The following is a 20,314-nucleotide window of genomic DNA, read 5'->3' as shown; positions in this document are numbered from 1 at the left end:
TTCATACCACATGGTTCTGAGGAGATTGAATAAGGAGGGTTTGAAGTTTAATTGTCCAAATGGGACTTCTGGGGAAATGACAGATGAGCATAACAGCACTCACTATATCTCAACTGTGCATTTCTCAGAAATGTCTGCTGCTTAACCTGCCACCACCCAGCATGTCAGAATACAGGGCATGAGGCTTGCAGAGAGGAGGCTTTCAGGCTGGCCTAACTTGGCTGTAGAAACAGGAAGAAGCTCCCCACTGTAGTAGTCATAATAGATGGGATCAGACTGCTTGGCCCGTGACTCAGCTGGCCCTTCTGGGAGCTCCTGGCTGTCTTCTGTGAGATACTCTGTATGATTAGGGCTGGTGTAGTCTGAGAAGTCAATGGCTCTCTCCTCCCCAATGGGTTCAAATATCCCTTTGTCCTCCTCCATGGGAGGTCTGAAGGGGCTGTGCCTTGAGCCAGGGATGGGAGAGGCCGGAGCTCCCCACTTTGCTGTGGTGGTCACGATCCAGTCGCCATAGGAAGACACTCTGGTGTAGAGAAACGGCCCATAGCATCTCATACCGCCCTTGGTCATCACTCCCTTCAGCACCCACTGCCTTGTTCCATCTGCCTGGCACATGACCGGGTTGCCTGGGTATCCCTTTGGAAGAGGAAAAAGCAAAGGTGCCTTTATTTATTCATTTCAAATACCTCTCCCCCACCTCTCCATATGCAGTTCAAGGCAACTGACAAAGAAATCATGAAATACAATAAAAGCCAAGGCAAAATAAGAAAATAATATGGAGCTCATGACCTCATGAAAGGTGCACAAAGCCAAAATTTTAGGAACAAGAACGATGGGTTTGTGGAGCTTTTGGGTGGGCCCCCTGTTCCAATGAAAAGGTTCCATCAGGAGAAGAAACTGCTGTTTTACTCTCTGCTCCAGATCCCTTCCAAATAGCAGATCAAGAAAAATGTTCCCCCAAACAACTCACTTCCACAAACAGGGATGGCCAGCAGCAGGCAGGTAGACATTAACATTAGAAATTGGGCACTGTGAGCTGGCTGGCTAAGGGTGTCATAGTTGCATACAGGGAGGGTTCTCCTCTCTGTTTTATTCTCACAATAACCCTGTGGATATGGGCCTGTCACCATCTCTGACCTAAGATCACCCAGTGAGCTTCACAGCTGAGCAGAGATGTGAATTAGGAGTGCATTTAACATTTACCTGTGAATCTTGAATAAATTGGATTGAATCCAGATTCATCATGCTCTGCTCTGTTTTCAGCCATCAGAATAATATGAAAATTAGACATTCCAAGACATTTCTGAGGATACAGTTCTGATATCACTTATGGGCTATGGTTCACCTACCAGCTCATAACTGGTCTCTTGAAGGGTGTTTCTTTTTTCTTTTCTTTTTTTATCAAATGCTGCCTAGGAATGAGTAGATTTGCCCCTTTCTCAAAAGTTCTTCAATAGATTTATATCCCCCTTTTAGAAAAAAATTCTTATAAGGGGTTCATATATATATATATATATATATATATATATATATATATACACGCACACACACACACACACATAACAATATCTAAAAATTATAATTTAATAATAGAAAACACAAGTGCTAATGTTAAAGCACCACCCTGCCTAGTAAATGGCTGCAGCAATGCTCTCTTAAAAGAGGGAAATATTTTCTGTACTTTCACTATGCCTTGCTGAAGTGTTTGCATAGTCGCTAGAAGAGAACTTGTTGTATTCATGAATTGTGTAGAGGTAGCAGCAGATGAGCCTATGAACATGACTTTCTCACCAGGCATCCAGACACATTGTCAGCTTTCCTGTGGCTGCAGCACTCTGTCGTCATGATTCTGTGCAGGGGACAGGGGTCAACATCCACCACCGAGAGCTTCCGTAGAGAGACGCTCCCTGTCTGGACTGAGATACAAAGGCATGAGCAAAGCCTGGCCTTTCTAGGTCTTTACAGGACTAAGTTTGCAACGGAACACAACACACATTGGGCTGCCCATCTTCCCTTCAAAGCCCACCCTCCTGTGCTAAATGCTGTATTTCCTATCTTCTGTCCAGGACAAAGAGGAAGTAGCTCTCCTTAGTACACAACAGTGAGGGGCAAGGTAAAGAAAAGAAAAAAGATCTCACTAGCTTCCAGAATTTGGTTCTGGCAAAATATCTACAAATTGAAATTAGATTAGTGACTCTATTGGTTCAAAAGAATTCTCAATGTTCTAAAAAAGGTTTGAATAGCACCTTGTCTCTAGTGCCCAGCCAGGAGAAATCTTGGAATCCACATGCAATAACCACATGCAAGGAAGACATAGATCTGATCCCTGGGAACTGTGGGAAGTCTTCCACATGCAGATGGCCAATAGATGTGTATCCATGAGATGGATGGATGTTCTCATGGGAGGAAAACTGAAAATAGGTATAACACCAAATATGCCACCCAGAGCTCCTTGTAGGAAGAGTAGGATGTAAAAGCAATCCAAAAATAATGGAGCAAATGATCTTGCACAGGGTTTGTGAAGACTGCCTTTGTGAGCGCCATGGTACAGAAGTAGCTCACCTGTGTGAGGATGCAGCCAGCCTGCAATCAAGCAGTTCCTCAGAGCTGTCACAGGGAAGTTTTCAGGTGGGAAGCAGATGGGCTGCAGGGCCTTGCTGAAATAGAGCCGGGCGCCTATCTTCAGGAGGGCAATGTCATGGTGAAGAGTGAGTTCATCAAAGGCTTCATGTGGGATGATGGCACTGATGGGGATCAAGAAACTTCTGTGTTTCGGGCCTGTGATACCAACCAGGGCCAACACCTGGGTCCTGGCCATGGAAAGCATAAGCAAAGAGAAGGCACTTGAGTGAACACAGATATGGGCCCTTACTTCAGGCCTCTCCATTCCTGGGGAATGCTTCTGGGCTTGAGGCACAGAAATTGAAGAGGAGGTGCAGCGATACAGTGGTACCTCGGGTTATAGACGCTTCAGGTTACAGACGCTTCAGGTTACAGACTCCACTAACCCAGAAATAGTACCTCGGCTTAATAACTTTGCCCCAGGACGAGAACAGAAATTGTGCTCCGGCGGCGTGGCCCCATTAGCTAAAGTGGTACCTCAGGTTAAGATCAGTTTCAGCTTAAGAATAGACCTCCAGAACGAATTAAGTTCTTAACCCGAGGTACCACTGTATATGAAAAGAATCAGTTAATGAATGCCTGACTTTCAAGTACCAGTTAAAAGCACAGAAATCCTGACATCATGCTAAACATGTCTTTACATACTACTACTACTACTACTACTACTACTAATAATAATAATAATAAATAGCAGGCAGGAGAGGGGTTAGGTTTTCATCAGGATGCAGGAAATGGGGAAGTGAGGTTTAACCGTTTCCTTGTTGGCCACAATTCTGGCCTGCCCTCCTGACTCTGGCTATTGGCTTAAAAAAAATCCTATTGGTTCTCGGATGCACACAACCAATCAGGGTTTTGTCAAGCCTAGCAGGCAAAAGGGACCCTAATTCCTGCCTGCTAGGCTTGCCAACGTTTTGACTGGCCCCTGCTGGATCAGGCCAATTGCCCATCTACTCCAGTAGCCTGTTCTCAAAGTGGCCAACCAGACTTCATTGTGTTTCTTTGCTGGGGGCTATGTACTTCTGGCAGCCTATTGTGGTAGGATTCTGATTAACTGAGCAGCCAGTTTTCCAGTGTGGCTGGGAATAAAGGTCTTCATCTCAGGCTTTCATGGACTCGCCTGGGAGCGGTTTTCCTGAAACACCACCTTTTTTGCAGCTGCTGCAAGGGACAGGAGCAGGCCACTGAGCAGAGGACTCTGCCCGGGCTCCACTGCAACCCTGCTACATCTCCAACTTGACCTACTTGTCTAGCTAGAATGACCCAAGGATAGGATTGTGCTGCAAGAACTATTGTTGCAAAGTCTTTCCTGGCCCTTGAGGGAAGTTGCCTATACAGTGTTTGAAGATTTGCAGCTATAACTGTTCCTGTTCTATCTGTGTAAAAACCTCCACTTTAGCACCCACCTGTTCAGGAAAGTAGAGGCTGCACTTACTATCCAGTGTTTATCCAGGATGCAGCCCAAAGCCAAGTGGTTGCCATAGACATCCTGCAAAGATACCATCCAAGGGAGTTCATCCACAACTGCAAACTCTTGCATGAGTCTTCTGGGATCTAAGCTGATCTGCATGCCGCAATCTGTGCCAGTTAGAAAGAGGAGGGGCAAGTCAGACTCGGCCAGTATTTTCTCCTTTGTCCTGCTAATATCCAGGAGGTTCATTACTCCATTGTGCTGCAGGAAGCAGAACATGTCCTCCAGTGGATGGGGAGCCCCTGCATTCCCTTCTGGACAACTTTCCAAAGGCCACATGCCAGCAGTGGGTAAAGCCAAAGGGAAAAGTGGGTAGAGAAATGGAAGTACATTTGACCTCTCTATCCTCCATCCAGGCAAACAAGAGTCAGGCCCTCTGTTATAGCTGGAGCTGGTAGAAGCCAGAGTCCAGCATTTGGAAGGCCACAGGTTACCCCATCCTTCCCTCTGATACATGTTTGTTTCTCAGTTATGTCTCATCAGCCCTGTTTTCACGAGAAAACCCAAAGGTTGGAAAAGAATGCAAATCATTTGAAATAGTGTACAATCTTGGCCAAATTCTCCTGAAGGGGAGAAATTGTGTAATCTACTCTGAAAACTGCTTCAGCAGTTAAAGATGTGACCTAGGCCAAGTATACCAGTTTGCTTAGTTTACATTGTTTATGTTAGCCTTTGTCAACCTGGCAGCCTCCAAACGTTTTGAACTACAGCTCCCATAACGCCTTGCCACCTGGCAGGCACCTGGTCAGCAAAAGTCTGGTTTACTAAGGTACTAGCTGGCCCTGGCATGCATTGCTGTGCGTTAGTCTGTCAAATGGAGGGTAATAGGCCCCCTTCAGATCCCCCCCGAGTCTCAGAGTCCCCCTGTTTTACAGGTGTTATGTTTAAAAACGGGTACCCCTGTGAGTCCCCCCACCGTTCCGATCCATTAATTATCCTTCCCCCCACCCCCAGGTCATCCCTGTTATTGGGGTCACCCTGTCCTGAACCATGAGGTATTCGGACCCCGTTCTCCCCCCCCCCCCCAGTCCCTGGAGATGCAGATTTTTTGGAATAATTCCCAGCTTCCCTGGGTATCTGAGTGGTGGGTTCCGAAATTTGCCAAAAATGGTGTTTTTTCGGCACAGGTATGGCATTTGACCATGGAAAGGGTATGGTGTCGCTCTCATAGTGGCAAGTGAGATTGTGGGCAAAGCTGATGAGTATTGATCCAGCGGTTTTTGTGACCATTCATGTGGAACAAACAGGGTCAGTCTACATTTATATATATATATAAGATTATGCACTGTTTGGATTTTGGATCATCTAATGTGGCAGTGCTAGCAGATAATACCATTATTATTATTATTATTATTATTACTACTACTACTACTTACAACACACACAAAATATTAGAAATGTCCACCTTCGTTGCTTTGCATCCCCACCCCATTTCTGATCATCTGTGCCCTCTGGCATCCTTGGGCCCAGAAAGGTCTCTTAGCTCTACCACCCATGGCCAATGTTCTTCTGCAATTTCAGACCCAAATGCTTCACTCACCAGCCACTGAAGAGGGCAAGATGGAGCAGCAAAAAAACAGGCTTCCTATGCAATGTCCCTGTTAGAAAAAAATAAATAAGCAGACGGTAAGCTTGGCACAGGCATTTCCAAGGACCTTTCCTCATCTTCAGCAGTAGTCAAGTCTTTCTGTTCTGAAGCCCAGATCAATCCCATAGCCACTGGAGAAGCAAATGCAGCATGTCTAACAAGGTTCTGCTAGTGTTACAGTGATCAGTTTTACCTTGAAACCTTTTCTCTTAGGCAACACATACAGACACCACTTGTCATCTTCTTTAGTACAATGGTTTTTCAAAATGTCTTCAGGAAGGCCTTTCAGGGATTTCTCAAGGAAAGGCACAGGAATGGCAGGCAAGCTTCTCCAATTAACGGCTACTAGCCACAATGGCTGTGTTCTACCTCCACTGTCCGAGGCATAATGTGCTGGGAAGCACAGGTGGGTAGAGTGCTGTTGTGCTCATGTGCTGCTTGAAAGTTTCCCACAGGCATCTGGTCGGCCACTGTGAGAAGATGATGCTGGACTAGATAAGCCATTGGTCTGATTCAGCTTTTCTTGTCCCTCTTCCCTTGCAATGTATAGTTGCAAGAGGGTTGGGTGTGTTCTTGGTCACACAGTAGAAATGGGCCAACAATGATATTCCCAGAGTTTTATTTACTGCTGAACATGAACTGGGTGATCCAGAATTCTCCACAAAACGGCATTGGAATTCCATATCAAGTGTGGGGATTTATTGGAAGGCCCATCATTGTGCAGGGTTGCCTGGAAGTAGGAAATTGGAAAGCCACTGCTTTAAAGCAGGGGACCCCCAACCTTTTGGGACCCATGGACCATTTGCAAACCAAAGGAGCTGTCCTGGGCACTGCAACTTATTCTATTGACTACAACAGAATGCTGCTTTCAAGATTAATTTCAGCACAGGGAAGAGATCCTGTGGAAACCACAAAGACCTTGACAGGTGCATGTGTGCCTATTTGTCGGGATATTCACTTTTTGAAATATGGGAATGATAACTATGCTGGTTGGGGCTGATGGGAGTTGTAGTCCAAAACATTTGGAGGCCATTGGGTTTAAAAAGTCTGAACTAGAGGCTTGTGTGGTTTGAGAACAAGAGGTGTCCCTCCTCCCACAGTGGATTGAAAAGTAAGATACTGTACTCAAATCAACGAGTATAACAGATGGATGAAGATCCATGGCCAATTCTATTGAAACCTTGTCCTGCGTTTATTCTTTATTTATTGCATTTATATCCCACCTTTTTCTTCAAGCAGCTCAAGGTGATGTACATGATCCTCACCTTCCTCATTTAATCCTTATAACAACCCTGTGAGGTAGGTTAGGGTGCAAGGCAGTGACTTGCTCAAGGTCACCCAGTGAATTTCATGGCCAAGTGGGGATTTGAACCCTTGTCTCCCAGGCCCTATTGCAGCACTCTACCCAGAGCTTTCCAAACTTCTCATGTTGATGACACACTTTAGACATGCATCATTTCACGACACAGTAATTCAGTTATACCAGCAAACTGGAGGTTAAACTAACCCCTTTCCAACACTGGGAGGAGTGCAGGGAGCGTTCCTGCAACACACCTATACACTGCAGCTGACACACTTAACATGTCGTGACACACAATTTGGAAATCTCTGCTCTAACCATTACACCACTGTCTCTTGTTCTCCTTTGTTTGACCTTCCTAGAAACTCCATTATGTGGTTCTTGTCTTGCTCTTTCTAAAACACAAGCCTTTTCCTATTCCATCTCCCAAGTTATTCTGTCAAGAGCAACCATATATGTTTCTGCCTTTTACCAAAGAGGTCTTGGCGCTGTCTTGTGACCTCTGATTTCCTGCCATCAGGTAGAGCCCAGGAGCGACCATGCCCTTTGCCAGAATTTGGCACTGCAGACTCAACTATTGTTAGGTCGTGGTTGCCATGGTGCTGGAGTTCCTTCTTGCTGGTCTCATGACCAAGAACCTTTCTGGGACTAGACCTGCTTGCAATTCCCCTTCTCGCTCCGAATCCATGACTGCATTCCCTAAACTTAAGGCAAATCTGACCCCAGGGTCATTACTGAATCCTACAAAGAGAAGCTTTTCTAGGGATGACCTCCCCTAAAAAAACTCAACAACTTTGACTAGGCGCTCCCCCTAAAAAAAAGTCAACACGTTTCTGCACCTTTTTTCTAGAAGAAAAGACCTGGTGAGGGTAGCCAATGGGTCTCAAACTCTCGGTGAATTAGGGACTTCCCCTGCATGCGAAGACAGGCTCAAGAAGGCGGTTTCTGCACATGGTGTGGGAGCAGATGGGGCCTGTCAACCTAGGAAGGTAGCCCATCTAGAAGGAAAACCCTGATCCTAAACTTTTTCCAAAGAGGGCCAGATTTGATGACGTGAAGGGCCGTGGGGTCCGACCAAAGTTGGTGACCTTTTTAGGGTTGAAGTTGTTGAGCTTTTACCCCAAAGTTGTTGTGCTTTTTTTAGGATTTTAGCCCACTGCCACAAGGAGCAGATTAAACCGACCGGCGGGCCACATTAGGCCCCCAACTTTGGACATGCCTAAGGATGAAACCCTACATAAATCCAGAGTGGAGTCCCTAAGATGGTTGGATGATGCCTTTTACACCTCCTTCCAGCAACTGCTGCAACTAAACTGGTGCCAAATGTATTGCTCTGCTTTCCTTTGGACCACTTTAGCAAGGCCAAGAGGGGGGAGGGTCTTGACGTCTGGGAAACCCAGGACCTCCTGGAGGTAACTTTGGTTAACACAGTGGCTCGACTTCACCCCCAGAATTGGGAAAGGTTAACACTACGCTCCCTGCATGCTGCCCTCCCTCCCATGATAGGCTTAGGGGAGGAAAGGTCCAATTCATGCAAATAGGACTCACTCTTGGCTCAGTTGCTACATTCTGGTGGAGAAATGGGTGTCCGCTGCTAGCTCTTTTTTGACCTTGCCATTCTGTGTGTGTGTCCCACACTTTCCCTCATGAGAATGCAGCAATGAAAAATGAAAAAGAATGAAATAAAAAAGTCCATAAAAACTGAAACAAAAATTGAAACAATAAAAAAATGAAAGCAATGAAACAAGAACGAAACAATAAAATTGTCAGTAAAAACTGCTGACAACTATTTAAAACCTTTGAATAATTAAAACAAACAATAAACTAAAAACCGGATTAAAACACACGTCCACATTCTACATACCCGGTACAATAGGCTTGCCTAAACAAAAATGTTTTAATCAGGCATGGAAAAAGTGCAGTGAAGACGCCTGCTTGATATAAGTAGGCAGAGTCCCAAAGTGCCACATTAAAAAAATCGTACAAGATAACTCTTCTTTACTATTTAGTTGTAAATTAATTTAAGTTTCGTGGCCAGATATGCACCAAGGTTTAGGAACTATTATACTGTAAGTAATATCTCTGTCAAGAACGATTGAAATTAAATATTTTAATAAATCAGCCGTTCTTTGGGGAGCGGAGAGACCCCCAAGAAGGCCTGCAGCCTTGAACAGGGCGAGTGAACCCCAAACAAGCAAATGCACAAGACAAGCGCTTTGCAGCAGCCAGCCCACCGCGCAGGTGCGCGACTTGCCCCGCCCCCTCGCCAGGAGGAGCCATTGCGCGTGCGCGAATCAAGCGCGGGCTTTTCTGTAGCGGCGCTATGGGCGAGGCCTACACGCCGGTGGAGACTGGGCTCGGGACCGAGGAGAGTTTCCTCTCTCTGGCAGACATCCTCATGTCGCAAGAGAGGCTGCCGTGCCGCGCGGAGATCAAACTGCCTCGCCTTGCCACCGTCTTGGGTAAAGCGGCCACTGCCTCCGCCTCCTCAGACAACGCACTCCCTGAGGTGAGCTAACATCCCTCCACCCTCCTGGATGGAATGACTACAACTCCCGACAGCTTCACGTCGGAAGTGACGATGCAGAACGGGAGGTTCAGACTTCCGTTTAAATCGGCTTTGCCCATAGATCTATAATGCGACTTCGATACCATGGCGAGTTTCCGGGTTGAGTTTGAAGTGTCTCGGAGGATAATGAGAAATCCCGGGATTTCAGTGGGGGAATCCAAGATGACTGGTTGAGCAGCAGCGCCTGTTCCCCACCCACCCCTTCCCAAAAAACAATGGCACAATGGGTCGGTGCATCTGGCTGTTTACCAGAAGGTTGGTAGGTAGAGCCCAATCAGAGACGGCTGTGGACAGGATTCCTGCACTGCAGGGGGTTGGACTAGATGACCCCTGGGATCCCTACCAACTTTACTGTTCTATGATTGTATGAATGCAGAAGGTAGCTGCAAGGGCAGCTGTTCGTGTTCTTGTAACTCAAGACTTTTTAATCTTTTTCCTTAATGAGGTCCTAAATCATTCAAAATTGCAATGCATCTCCATACAGGTCAGTGGAGCATGAGGCTTCTGCTTGCCATTGGGCTCTGGACGGGCAACACAAGTAGATCATGCTTCTTCGGGCTGGTGCTCCAAGCCAGCTTGGAGCTCTTGGGGAGGGGAGGCTAAGGCTTGCTCTGGCTCAAGAGAGTAGAGCCCAAACCTTTTTAGACTTCAGCCAAACTTTGGCACCTGAGGATGGGGTGGGGTCCACAGCTCAGTGGTGGAGCATCTGCTTCACATTCAGGAGGCCCCTAGTTCAATCCCTGGCATCTCCAGGTAGGGCTGGGGAAGAAGCCTTTGTGATACCCCAGTGGGCCACTGCCAGTCAGTGTAAACTGTACTGAGCTAGATGGACCAATGGTGTGACTTGGTATCGGGCAGCTTCCTATGTTCCTCTCCTCTGTAGCTTCAGGGCTGTCCCCAACCTGCTGGCCTCCAGTTCTTTTGAACTGCATCTTCCTTGGGAACTACAGCTGTAAAGCTATTGTAGCTAACAGTTTCAGCCACGTGCACCTTCCCACTGCAATATGAGGTTATTTACCATTTGTTGCATTTATATCCTCTTCTCCACTCCCTGTTCATTTAATCCCCACAACGTTCCTGTGAGCTAGGTTTAGCTGAGAGGATAGTGACTGGCCCAAGATCATGTAGTGGGCTTCATGGCTGAGCGGGAATTTGAGTCCTAGTCTGACACTCGATAACCACTACACCACACTGGCTCTCTTTATATGGCATGAAAGTTAGAGCAAATGTCTTAATTTATGTTTTCTGTACTTTTTTACCACATGCATGAATTTGTGGTGCACCTTACTTTGGAACCATTTTTTTAAAATTCTAGAGCAATAAAAATGTTATGCTTTATGTTTGACCTTTATCTTTCAAATCCATTTTTTAAAGCCTGAAACCATTTCATTATAGATTGGCAACAGTTAATCCTTTTCTTCTGTCTTTCTGAGGTAACTTTATTCAAATTCTCATATATTATTACAGTTAAAATGTAAAAACATTTTATTCACAGTACAGTATTGTTTTTTTAAAGTTGGATATCTCCATTTGGAATGATTTTAATTTTGTAATTTTCCAGTCTCTTTATTTCATTCCTACCCTTTTTATATATATCTATACACTTCCCTATGCCATTTTGTGTAGAAATATATCCTGACACAAATAATTAAAAAATCTAACAAATTTTTAGTAGGGTTACCCAAATCAAGCATCCCAATATTGTCTAACCACTTAAGATTATAGTGTAAAAATACATATTTTCGTTACTGTTCTGGTAGTCTAAAATGTATGGAAAGTCTGCTATTGTCTATTCCTTAATTTTACCTATTCATCTGGGAGACTCTGCCAGTACAATTTTGTTGCAATGTCTGAAACTATTACCCCCCAACTCCCCCTCCTAAAATATTAGAATCACTTTATACTGGGAATGCTTCCCTGTCCTACACCACATCCCAAACGGCGCAGCAGAATGTGCTTTATCCCCTCAATTTCAGTGCCGTTTCTGTTTGTGTCGGTTCTCTTTAGGCTGCAAACAAATTTGCTTCTGATTTACTGTGGCAGCCAATGCAAGTTTCTTGGAGTACATAACGTGCCTGCAAGTCTGTTACAGTTTTATGTATACTGCTTATTGATGGTTTTAACCTGTTTGTATTTTGCTTTATACAGGGCTCAAAGCTGGAAATCCCCCTCTGGCTGGCCAAAGGCTTATATGACAACAAACGGAGGATCCTTTCTGTGGAATTGCCAAAGATTTACAAGGAGAGTTGGCGGACGGTGTTAAGTGCAGATGCCAATGTGGTTGACCTGCATAAATTGGGGCCGTACTACTATGGATTTGGCTCCCAGCTGCTGAATTTTGACAGTCCTGAAAATACTGAACTAGCTCAGACTATATTGCAGGTAAAACACTGAATTTGACAGAAGGTTTTCTGCCCCTTAATGCTTCTGAGCTCTCTGTACTATGGCTTCTTTTGGTACTGAAGTGTTGCTCTTTGAGAGCTGTTAAACGTTCATAGCAGCCTTCCCACCCAATTTCCCCCTGTGCTTTGTTGACTTATCATGGTAAGTACAACACTTGCTTCAGTGCCAAATGGCAAAGACCTTCATTAGAACCAACCAAAGTGCTGCTAAATTTTGAGCAAGCTTTCAAGTTCTTCAGCACTCTTCATCTGAATGGATGTTCAACAAAACAGGAGGGAGGGGAGAGTAGAAAGAGTTGGGCAGGATCTTGACACTCCAAAATCTACAGTTCACAACAGTCTTAAAATGGGAGTGCAGGAGAGGCTATGCAGACATAAATAGATACACCTCACTGGGTGTCAGACATGGCAGGATGTGCCCAGGGCTGCTGTGACAAAGAGGTGACAGTGGCTGCTTCCTCATTTTTGGAAAATAGTGTGTGTAACATTTATTCATGTCAATCCCCGGTGCTAGACTTTAGATTTACTAATAATTATTTGTGTGTTTATTTTTTGTAGTAATAGCCTAAATGGCCCTGGGGTGGGTTACAGAAATATCCTGGTTAAAAGCACACAGTAGTGGCACAAGATAAAACTTGGGAGGGGAGGTCATTCCATAACCTGGGAGCCATCTCACTGGCCACTGTCCCTTGGAACACCTAGGCAGGTTGATGTTGGAGGAGGTGTTTCTTAATATTTTTCAGGCTGAAGTCATTTAGAGCCCTGTATGTCAGTGCCAAATTTGGCTAGGCAACTTCTGCATTCTGCACAAGTTGCAGCTTCCAAACCATCTTCAAGTGCATTGCAGTAGTGCAGTCTGGAAGTTACCTGGGCCTGGAACATTGTGGCCAAACTATCCCTGACCAGGAAGGGCCATACCAACCAGAGCTGGACATAGGCTCTCCTAGCCAGCAAGGACCACCTCGTCCTCAGGTAACTTAGATGCTTCCAGGGGAGTACCAACCCACCTCCCTACCAGCTGGACTTGAGTACCTGCAGCACACAGTACCTCTCTCCTGTCCAGATTCAGTTTAATGTATCGGTCCACATTACCAACTCCAGGCAGTGGTCAAGCACCTGAATTGCCTCTCCAGTTTCAAATGGAGCATACTTTGCATGGTACACTAAAGACCAATCTGGATAGTTTTTCCTAGTGTTTTGGAGGGATGTTATCTCCAGAAGTATTAAGTCCCATCTTTGTTTGGTAGAATATCATTTCTTTCCAGTTTTAAAATCCTATTCGTAGACAGCTAAACATGGTATTCTCAAAAGCACAGGAAATTGGAGGTAGCTGTGTTGATCCATTGCAAAAACTAAACCAAATCCATTGGATTGTTATTAAGTAAATGTCCCTCTATGGTCTAGAGATGCTACTATGGTCCCAAATCATTAAGCTCATAATTCAGCCACGGCAAGCCTCGGTCAAAGGAGAAGCTAACTTGACCCAGATCTTTTTGTCTTTTCCCAGGCCAGGACCCCCATCAGCCCTGTTCCATGCCTTCCTTGAGTGCTTTTCCCTGCCTGGAATCTGTCCTTGATCTGTGATAATACATTTTGCTTCCCTGGGTGGAGGTTTTTTTTTTTGTGTGTGTGTGTGTAGAAATCTTTGACTTTTGTGTGGCTGAAATGTAGCCCATTGTACAAAGGTTAGGCTTGCATCCATTATTCTTCCCGCTTTTGCCTCTGACCCCATTAACATGCAGCCCCAAGAAGGTTGGCCATGATGGACTGGTAAAAGTCACCCACCCACCGACTGCTGCTCTAGCTTGTTAACCTGGCTCTGTGTGTAGCCTGGCACTCCCTTTGGCTGCTTGAGCCTACTCAGGACTTCCTTCCATTCTTAGTAACTCTGCTTCCCTTTTCAGACATTTATTGGCCGATTCCGTCGCATCATGGACTCTTCCCAGAATGCCTTCAATGAGGACACGTCTGTGCTGGTGGCCCGTCTGGATGAGTTGGAACGAGCCTTATTTCAAGCAGGCCAGAAAGGACTTAATGACTTCCAGTGCTGGGAAAAGGGTCAGGCCTCCCAGATCACAGCATCCAGCCTAATCCAGAATTACAAGAAGAGAAAATTTTCTGACTTGGACAGCTGAGTTCATGAAGGGCATAGTTGACACTTCCATGGCAAGAGACAAAAGAGGATATGATGTTCATCTTATGAATTGAAAACCTCCCTGGTAACATCTTGAGATTGAACTAGAGCATATTTCTGAGGAATGTTGGCTAACACTGTGTGGCCTGCACCCGTCCACTCACTCTTCTAAGGACGTACAAGATTATTCTGGGTTTGTGTCTGAATGGATACCATCAATTAGAACAAATCTTATAGCGGAATAATTAACATTTTATTCAATCTAATGCAGCTATGTTTTAATCTTTCAAGTGATGACTCTAGAAATGCAGGGCAAAAGGATGAACAATTCTCAGGCAAATGAGTTTGCCCTCAGAAATCATCATTGGAATATTTGTACATAGTCTACCAGGTTATTTTGTCTTGTCTTGCCTTTGCTTTTATTTGCTAGAAAAGTGATCTTTCTTAGGGAGAAAAGGCAGCTCCGATATATTTTAATGTGCCTCTTGGTGCCTGCCCATTGCAAGACTTCCTGTCCAAGGGTCTTAGCTACTCTACTGAATCTTAATTTAGTGGGCAGCTTTTCCAGTCGTTTGAAATGCAGTTTTCTGAATGCAGTTGGGATCTTTTAACTGAGAATTCTCAGCACTCACAAAACTGCTTCTACAATTTATTGGAGGAAGCTGTGGCACTTAAATAGCTTATGCTTTTAATCTAAATGACATTTTATCTTGCTTCCATTGTGTATTGCTTATTTTGGCAGAGGGAGGAATAAATGCCCCATACCTGCCCCCTATTTCTCTGCGCCTTTGCTGCAGACTCAGATTGACAACCCATGTGCCCCTCTGTACCATCTCCCTGGCATGGATTTCCCTACTTTCCAGGAAAGTATATGCTCTCTTCAACATCCTTGGTCTTGGGAATCTCCAGGTTTTCCAGATTTTGCATTCTGGGTTCTGTTCCATCTTTAACAGCATAATTTCAGTGTAGGTGAAAATTAGTAATCTGCTGTTTACCCTTTTACAATTTGTTTAGCATTGCATTATAAATAAAACTCATTTTAGCAAAGCAAGCCTATCTATACCTGTCTATTGAGGCTGAATCGTTCAGATCTATTAGTATGGCTTCATAGTTGCACAAGCCCAGAGTGGCCCTATCAGAACTGCCCCTGCTGATGTAACTCTTCCTTGTTGTGGGCTTAAGCACATGTTTAAGTTGCACTCCTCATACACTATGATGGAATAGAGGCAGATTTCAGTTGGATTCCTGCCTGCTTCCCCACAACTGATTGTCCTCTTTTTCTGCTGATGGGGGACAACAGGAGTATATTTTTCATCTCTTGCCATATGGCCAGTGCTTGCCACATCCTTCTAGCATTTCTCAACCTCTTCCTGGGCAAGGCCCTATATTTTTAGAAGTACACAACAAGAAAAGGTTTGATGTTGATACTTCTCAGTTAGTTCTTCTAGGCTGAACTCAGCATTTTGTGTCTGTCATTTGAGCTGTTACTTGCTCTACATTTTGCTCCGTCTGTCACCTGTGTTTGATCAGGCATTCGGAGTCCGACCAGGCCATCTGCGACTCATTTTTCTCAGAGGAGGCAACGCATGAAGATGGACATTGGGAGAACATTATGTTTGCACCTGTGTGCAGGGCCAGAAATTAATTAATGTTGAAAAGTCATCTAGAAATTAAAACGCTGAATGCTGGAACCTCTGCATTAAAGGTTCAGTGTACATTGTGGGCTTCCTGGGGAGACAGTTTCAAAATGCCACCTCTTGATTTTGCACACACCTCCTGGTTTTTACTACCAGAACTGGCCTTTGAAGGTGTTTGTAGTTACGCACACTCAAAAGCACCCTTCCCTAACCTGCCCTCCAGCTGTTTTTTACACAACTCCCATGAACCTGTACCTGTCCCAGGCCACACCCCCACTGGCAGCCCATTGGCCTGCCAGGCAGAGGTGGGCCAAAGATACCCTGTTACCAGGTGGGTGGCACCCGGCCAGGTAAGCCCCGCACAGGGTCGCAAACTCCGCGCACCTGTTGGGAGGGGGTGAGCGGGAATTTGTACACAACTCCCACTAGCCGCAGTTAGGCCATGATGGAGTGTTCCAGGTTAGGAAAGATAGCTCCAAAGCAATTACTTTGAATAAATTATTTCATTTCAGCACTGGCACATTAACAACTCTATTCCTCTTAGCAGGAGGAAAGACGCAAAGAATATAAGCAAAGCACCGTTCTTGCTGGACACAAAATTTCAGGTACATGCCTAAATGTTTTAAGACTAAGAATGCTTTTGCCTTTCAAAAGAATCTGATTTATTGATTTGTTAATTGAATTTGATTGAACTTAAATGTTAGCATGGGTGCTTTTTTGAGATACTGAAGAAAGGTATTTTTTTTCTTTTAATAACAAAAATCTACTATTAGAAGAAAAAAGTTGTTTATATTTTGTTTTTCATTTTCCCTTATAGTAACACACCAGAACTGAAAGAGCCTTGTAAAAGAAGCAGATGCACTCTAAGCTAGTGACCTCTCCAGCTGAAATTTCCTTTCTGGGCAACTACCTCCAGAACGCTTAGGAGAGGCAGGTGGGGATTACAGGCCAAAACATCTGAAGTGCACCAGGTTGGCAAAGGCTGGATTCAAGCGTCCTCAGCCATCCCAGCAGAGATCTTTTTGCCCAGAAATGCCAGGGAATGAACATCCAGCTTTTTGCACAGAAGGCATTTGCTCTGCTACTAAGCAACATCCAGAGCCAAGGAGGATAAGGCTATCAATAGCTGCTAGTCGTGATGGCTATATATTCCCTCCAGTATCGGAGGCAGCATGTCATTGAAAACCAGTTGCTGGGAAACAGGAGTGGAGAGACGGTGGTTGCACTCATGCCCTGTGGACGCATCTGGTTGGCTGGTGTGGCAAGCTGGAAACTGGTGTTGGTAGCCTTGGACCTGATACAACAGCCAGGCTCTTAGGGGCTTGAGGTGGGCCTGTCTTGGAAGATGCAGCTGTTGCTTGCATGGTGGGATGGATAAATTCCTTGGGGACACTTCCCACCCCATTTCTGTTTCTGCCTTAAGCAGGAGGGGTTAGTGCTTTTGCTGGGTATCAAGAGAGCATGCTCTTTTGCACAGGATCACAATGGTGTTTCGGGGCTGCAGTGTGGAGTAGTCTTCATGAACCTGGTGCTCTCCAGCTGTCTTAGGCTACAGTGCAATGCTTGCTGGAGCTGATGTGAGCTGTGCTGCAAAATGTGGAGGGGGTAACAGATGATTGGCAAAGGCTGCTGTAGGGTGTGCTGTAGGCCAACATGCCTACCAGCCTAAGTTCAAAGTGAGGGATTCCTCACCTCATTGCACTCGACTGCGGAAGGCTCAGATCATTTGCTGCTGTGCAGCATGTGGGTTAAGCTGTTGCTTTGCTTGAAGGAGCTGCACCTGGCATACTAAGCCAGCAGTGCCAAGAGAGCCCTTGCTGCAGACCTCCCTGCCCTCAGGGTCATCGCCAATATCCCCTTGGAGGATCGGCCCTGCTTTTCCCCAGTACGCTTTGTGCTGGCTCCATCCCTTCGTTGTTTGACTTTGGCCCTTGTGTCCCAAGGAGAGCCAGAGGGCTGGAGCCAGAGAAGTGAGCTGATTGGGAGCTGGCCCAGCACCTCTTTGTGGTGCTGAAAGCCCCAGGAGCAGATTTAAGCCCAGCGTGCTAATTGGCAGCGACAGCTCATTTGTTATCTCACATGTCGTTATTGACGTGGTGTGTGCATGTGACTTGAGGCAAAGTGAAGGTCGAACCAAGCTCAGGGAAGCCTCCAGACAAGGAGGGCTGTCGTCCTCCTGCCCCATCCCTGCTCCAGCAGCTTCTGCTTGAGGATGTGCTTCAGCCAAGCCCAGAGGCTTCAGCCCAAGGCTGTTTCTTCCACAGGCTGCTTGGGGATACCCAGAAGCAAACCTAGGCTCCCTTGCATCCTTGGCAAGGAGTTACGGTATATTGTTGCCCCCCATTCTTTGCACCGTTGGTAGAGGAGCCTGCGTCCCTTGCCTGGCTACCCAGAGCAAAGGAGGAGCGCCCCAAGGAGTGTGAGGGCAGGCAGGCGCCTAGCTACTCTGAGACAGAATGGAGAGATGTGATTTTTGTGCACCCACCCGCCCCTGCACCCTTGGTAGGGGCCAGCCCGACCAAAAAGGATGCATTAAACCAAGACTTGCACTGAGAAGGTGGGTCAGGACCTACTAGTTCATAAGAACAATCAAACAGCCTTGCAGCTAGATCAGGTCAAATGCCCTCTGTATCTAGCATCTTGTTCTCCCAGTGGCCAACCAGATGGCTAGGGTGCAACAAAGTTCTCCTCGCTTGTGATTCCCAGCAACTGGAATTCAGAGGCACACTGTCTCTGACAGTGTGGATAGAACATATCCATTATTAGTAGTAGCTATTAACAGTCTTATCCTCCATGAAAGTCTAATCCAATCCATTCAAGTTGGTGGCCAATTCGTGGAAGCAGATTCCACAGTTTAGTGATGTGCTGTGTGAAGAAGTACTTTATTTTGGTCTATTTTGAATCTTCCAGCATTCAGCTTAAGAACATAAGAAGAGCCTGCTGGATGAGGTCAATGGACCATTGTCATAGATTCATAGACTCATAGAGTTGGAAGGGACCACAAGGGCCATCCAGTCCAACCCCCTGCCAAGCAGGAAACACCATCAAAGCATTCTTGACATATGCCTGTCAAGCCTCTGCTTAAAGACCTCCAAAGAAGGAGACTCCACCACGCTCCTTGGTAGCAAATTCCACTGCCGAACAGCTCTTACTGTCAGGAAGTTCTTCCTAATGTTTAGGTGGAATCTTCTTTCTTGAAGTTTGAATCCATTGCTCCGTGTCCGCTTCTCTGGAGCAGCAGAAAACAATCTTTCTCCCTCCTCCATATGACATCCTTTCATATATTTGAACATGGCTATCATATCACCCCTTAACCTTCTCTTCTCCAGGCTAAACATACCCAGCTCCCTAAGCCGTTCCTCATAAGGTATCGTTTCCAGGTCTTTGACCATTTTGGTTGCCCTCTTCTGGACACGTTCCAGCTTGTCAGTATCCTTCTTGAACTGTGGTGCCCAGAACTGGACACAGTACTCCAGGTGAGGTCTGACCAGAACAGAATACAGTGGTACTATTACTTCCCTAGATCTAGATGCTATACTCCTATTGATGCAGCCCAGAATTGCATTGGCTTTTTTAGCTGCTGCATCACACTGCTGACTCATGTCAAGTCTGTGGTCTACCAAGACTCCTAGATCCTTTTCACATGTACTGCTCTCAAGCCAGGTGTCACCCACCCTGTATTTGTGCCTTTCATTTTTTTTTGCCCAGGTGTAGTACCTTACATTTCTCCTTGTTAAAATTCATCTTGTTTGCTTTGGCCCAGTTGTCTAATCTGTTAAGGTCATTTTGAAGTGTGATCCTGTCCTCTGGGGTATTAGCCACCGCTCCCAATTGGTGTCGTCTGCACAGTTGGTGTCGTCTGCATGTTGTCCAACATCCTGTCTGCACAGTGGCCAATGTGTCCTCTCCTGTGGCTTCAGGCAACTGGTATTCAAAAGCATTGCAGCTTCTGACTGGAGGCAGAGCATAGCTATCATGGCTAGTATCCATAGAGAGCCCTTTCCCGCCATGATCCAAGTTGGTGGCCATCAGTGCCTCCTGTGGGAGGGAGTTCCAGAGTTTTAACTATGTGCTGCATAAACAAGTACTTCCTTTTATCTGTTCTGAATCTTTTAACATTCACCTTCCTTGGGTGTCAATGAATTCTAGTGTTATGAGAGCGGGCGGAGGGGGGACTTATCTATCCACTTTCTCCATGCCATGCATCCTTTTATACACTTCTATCATACTTTTCCGTTTTGTGTTTTTCACAGGTAGTGAGAGTCTTATTGCTTGCCATTGTGATGCTTGCCACATCATGTAAACCTAGGAAGAATTTGGATGGGTGGATAAGTAAAACTTTCTAAAGCAGCTACAAACCTTTTTATTTTTTTACTGGAAGTGAGAGATAAGAAACCTGAGGCTTCTCCGCCACCTTTAAAGACAGACCTTTGGAAGCCATAGCAGTTCAAGAGCTGACTCTATAAGAAGCACTTCCTTTCATAAATACATCCCTCCCCCAATTCCCATGCCATTGACCTTCCCCTTGAACAACAGTGGATTGATCCCATTTGCTCTGGGGAGGGATGAGATTTTCTCAGTAATTATTTTGCCC

At 45.6% G+C, this 20,314-nt stretch overlaps 2 protein-coding genes across 2 annotated transcripts; one reads left to right on the top strand and one right to left on the bottom strand.

Moving 5' to 3' along the window:
- Positions 1–30: 30 nt before the first annotated feature.
- PRSS54 (serine protease 54) lies at positions 31–9,535 on the bottom strand. The gene is made up of 6 exons (XM_035117320.3): positions 8,527–9,535; positions 5,631–5,688; positions 4,026–4,197; positions 2,563–2,810; positions 1,792–1,916; positions 31–636 (listed from the first exon to the last, which is right to left on the bottom strand). Exons 3-6 carry the CDS (start codon positions 4,187–4,189, stop codon positions 142–144), a joined length of 1,032 nt encoding a protein of 343 aa, XP_034973211.1. The 5' UTR covers positions 4,190–4,197; positions 5,631–5,688; positions 8,527–9,535; the 3' UTR covers positions 31–141.
- GINS3 (GINS complex subunit 3) lies at positions 9,302–15,134 on the top strand. The gene is made up of 3 exons (XM_035117324.3): positions 9,302–9,487; positions 11,696–11,929; positions 13,854–15,134. Exons 1-3 carry the CDS (start codon positions 9,302–9,304, stop codon positions 14,082–14,084), a joined length of 651 nt encoding a protein of 216 aa, XP_034973215.1. The 3' UTR covers positions 14,085–15,134.
- The last annotated feature ends 5,180 nt before the right edge of the window (positions 15,135–20,314 follow it).

The sequence above is a fragment of the Zootoca vivipara genome, chromosome 6, assembly GCF_965207765.1.
Source record: "Zootoca vivipara chromosome 6, rZooViv2.hap1.1, whole genome shotgun sequence".
NCBI classification, from domain to species: Eukaryota; Metazoa; Chordata; class Lepidosauria; order Squamata; family Lacertidae; genus Zootoca; species Zootoca vivipara.
The sequence above is the reverse complement of the archived record's forward strand: the minus strand, read 5'-3'. Positions and strand labels throughout refer to the sequence as shown.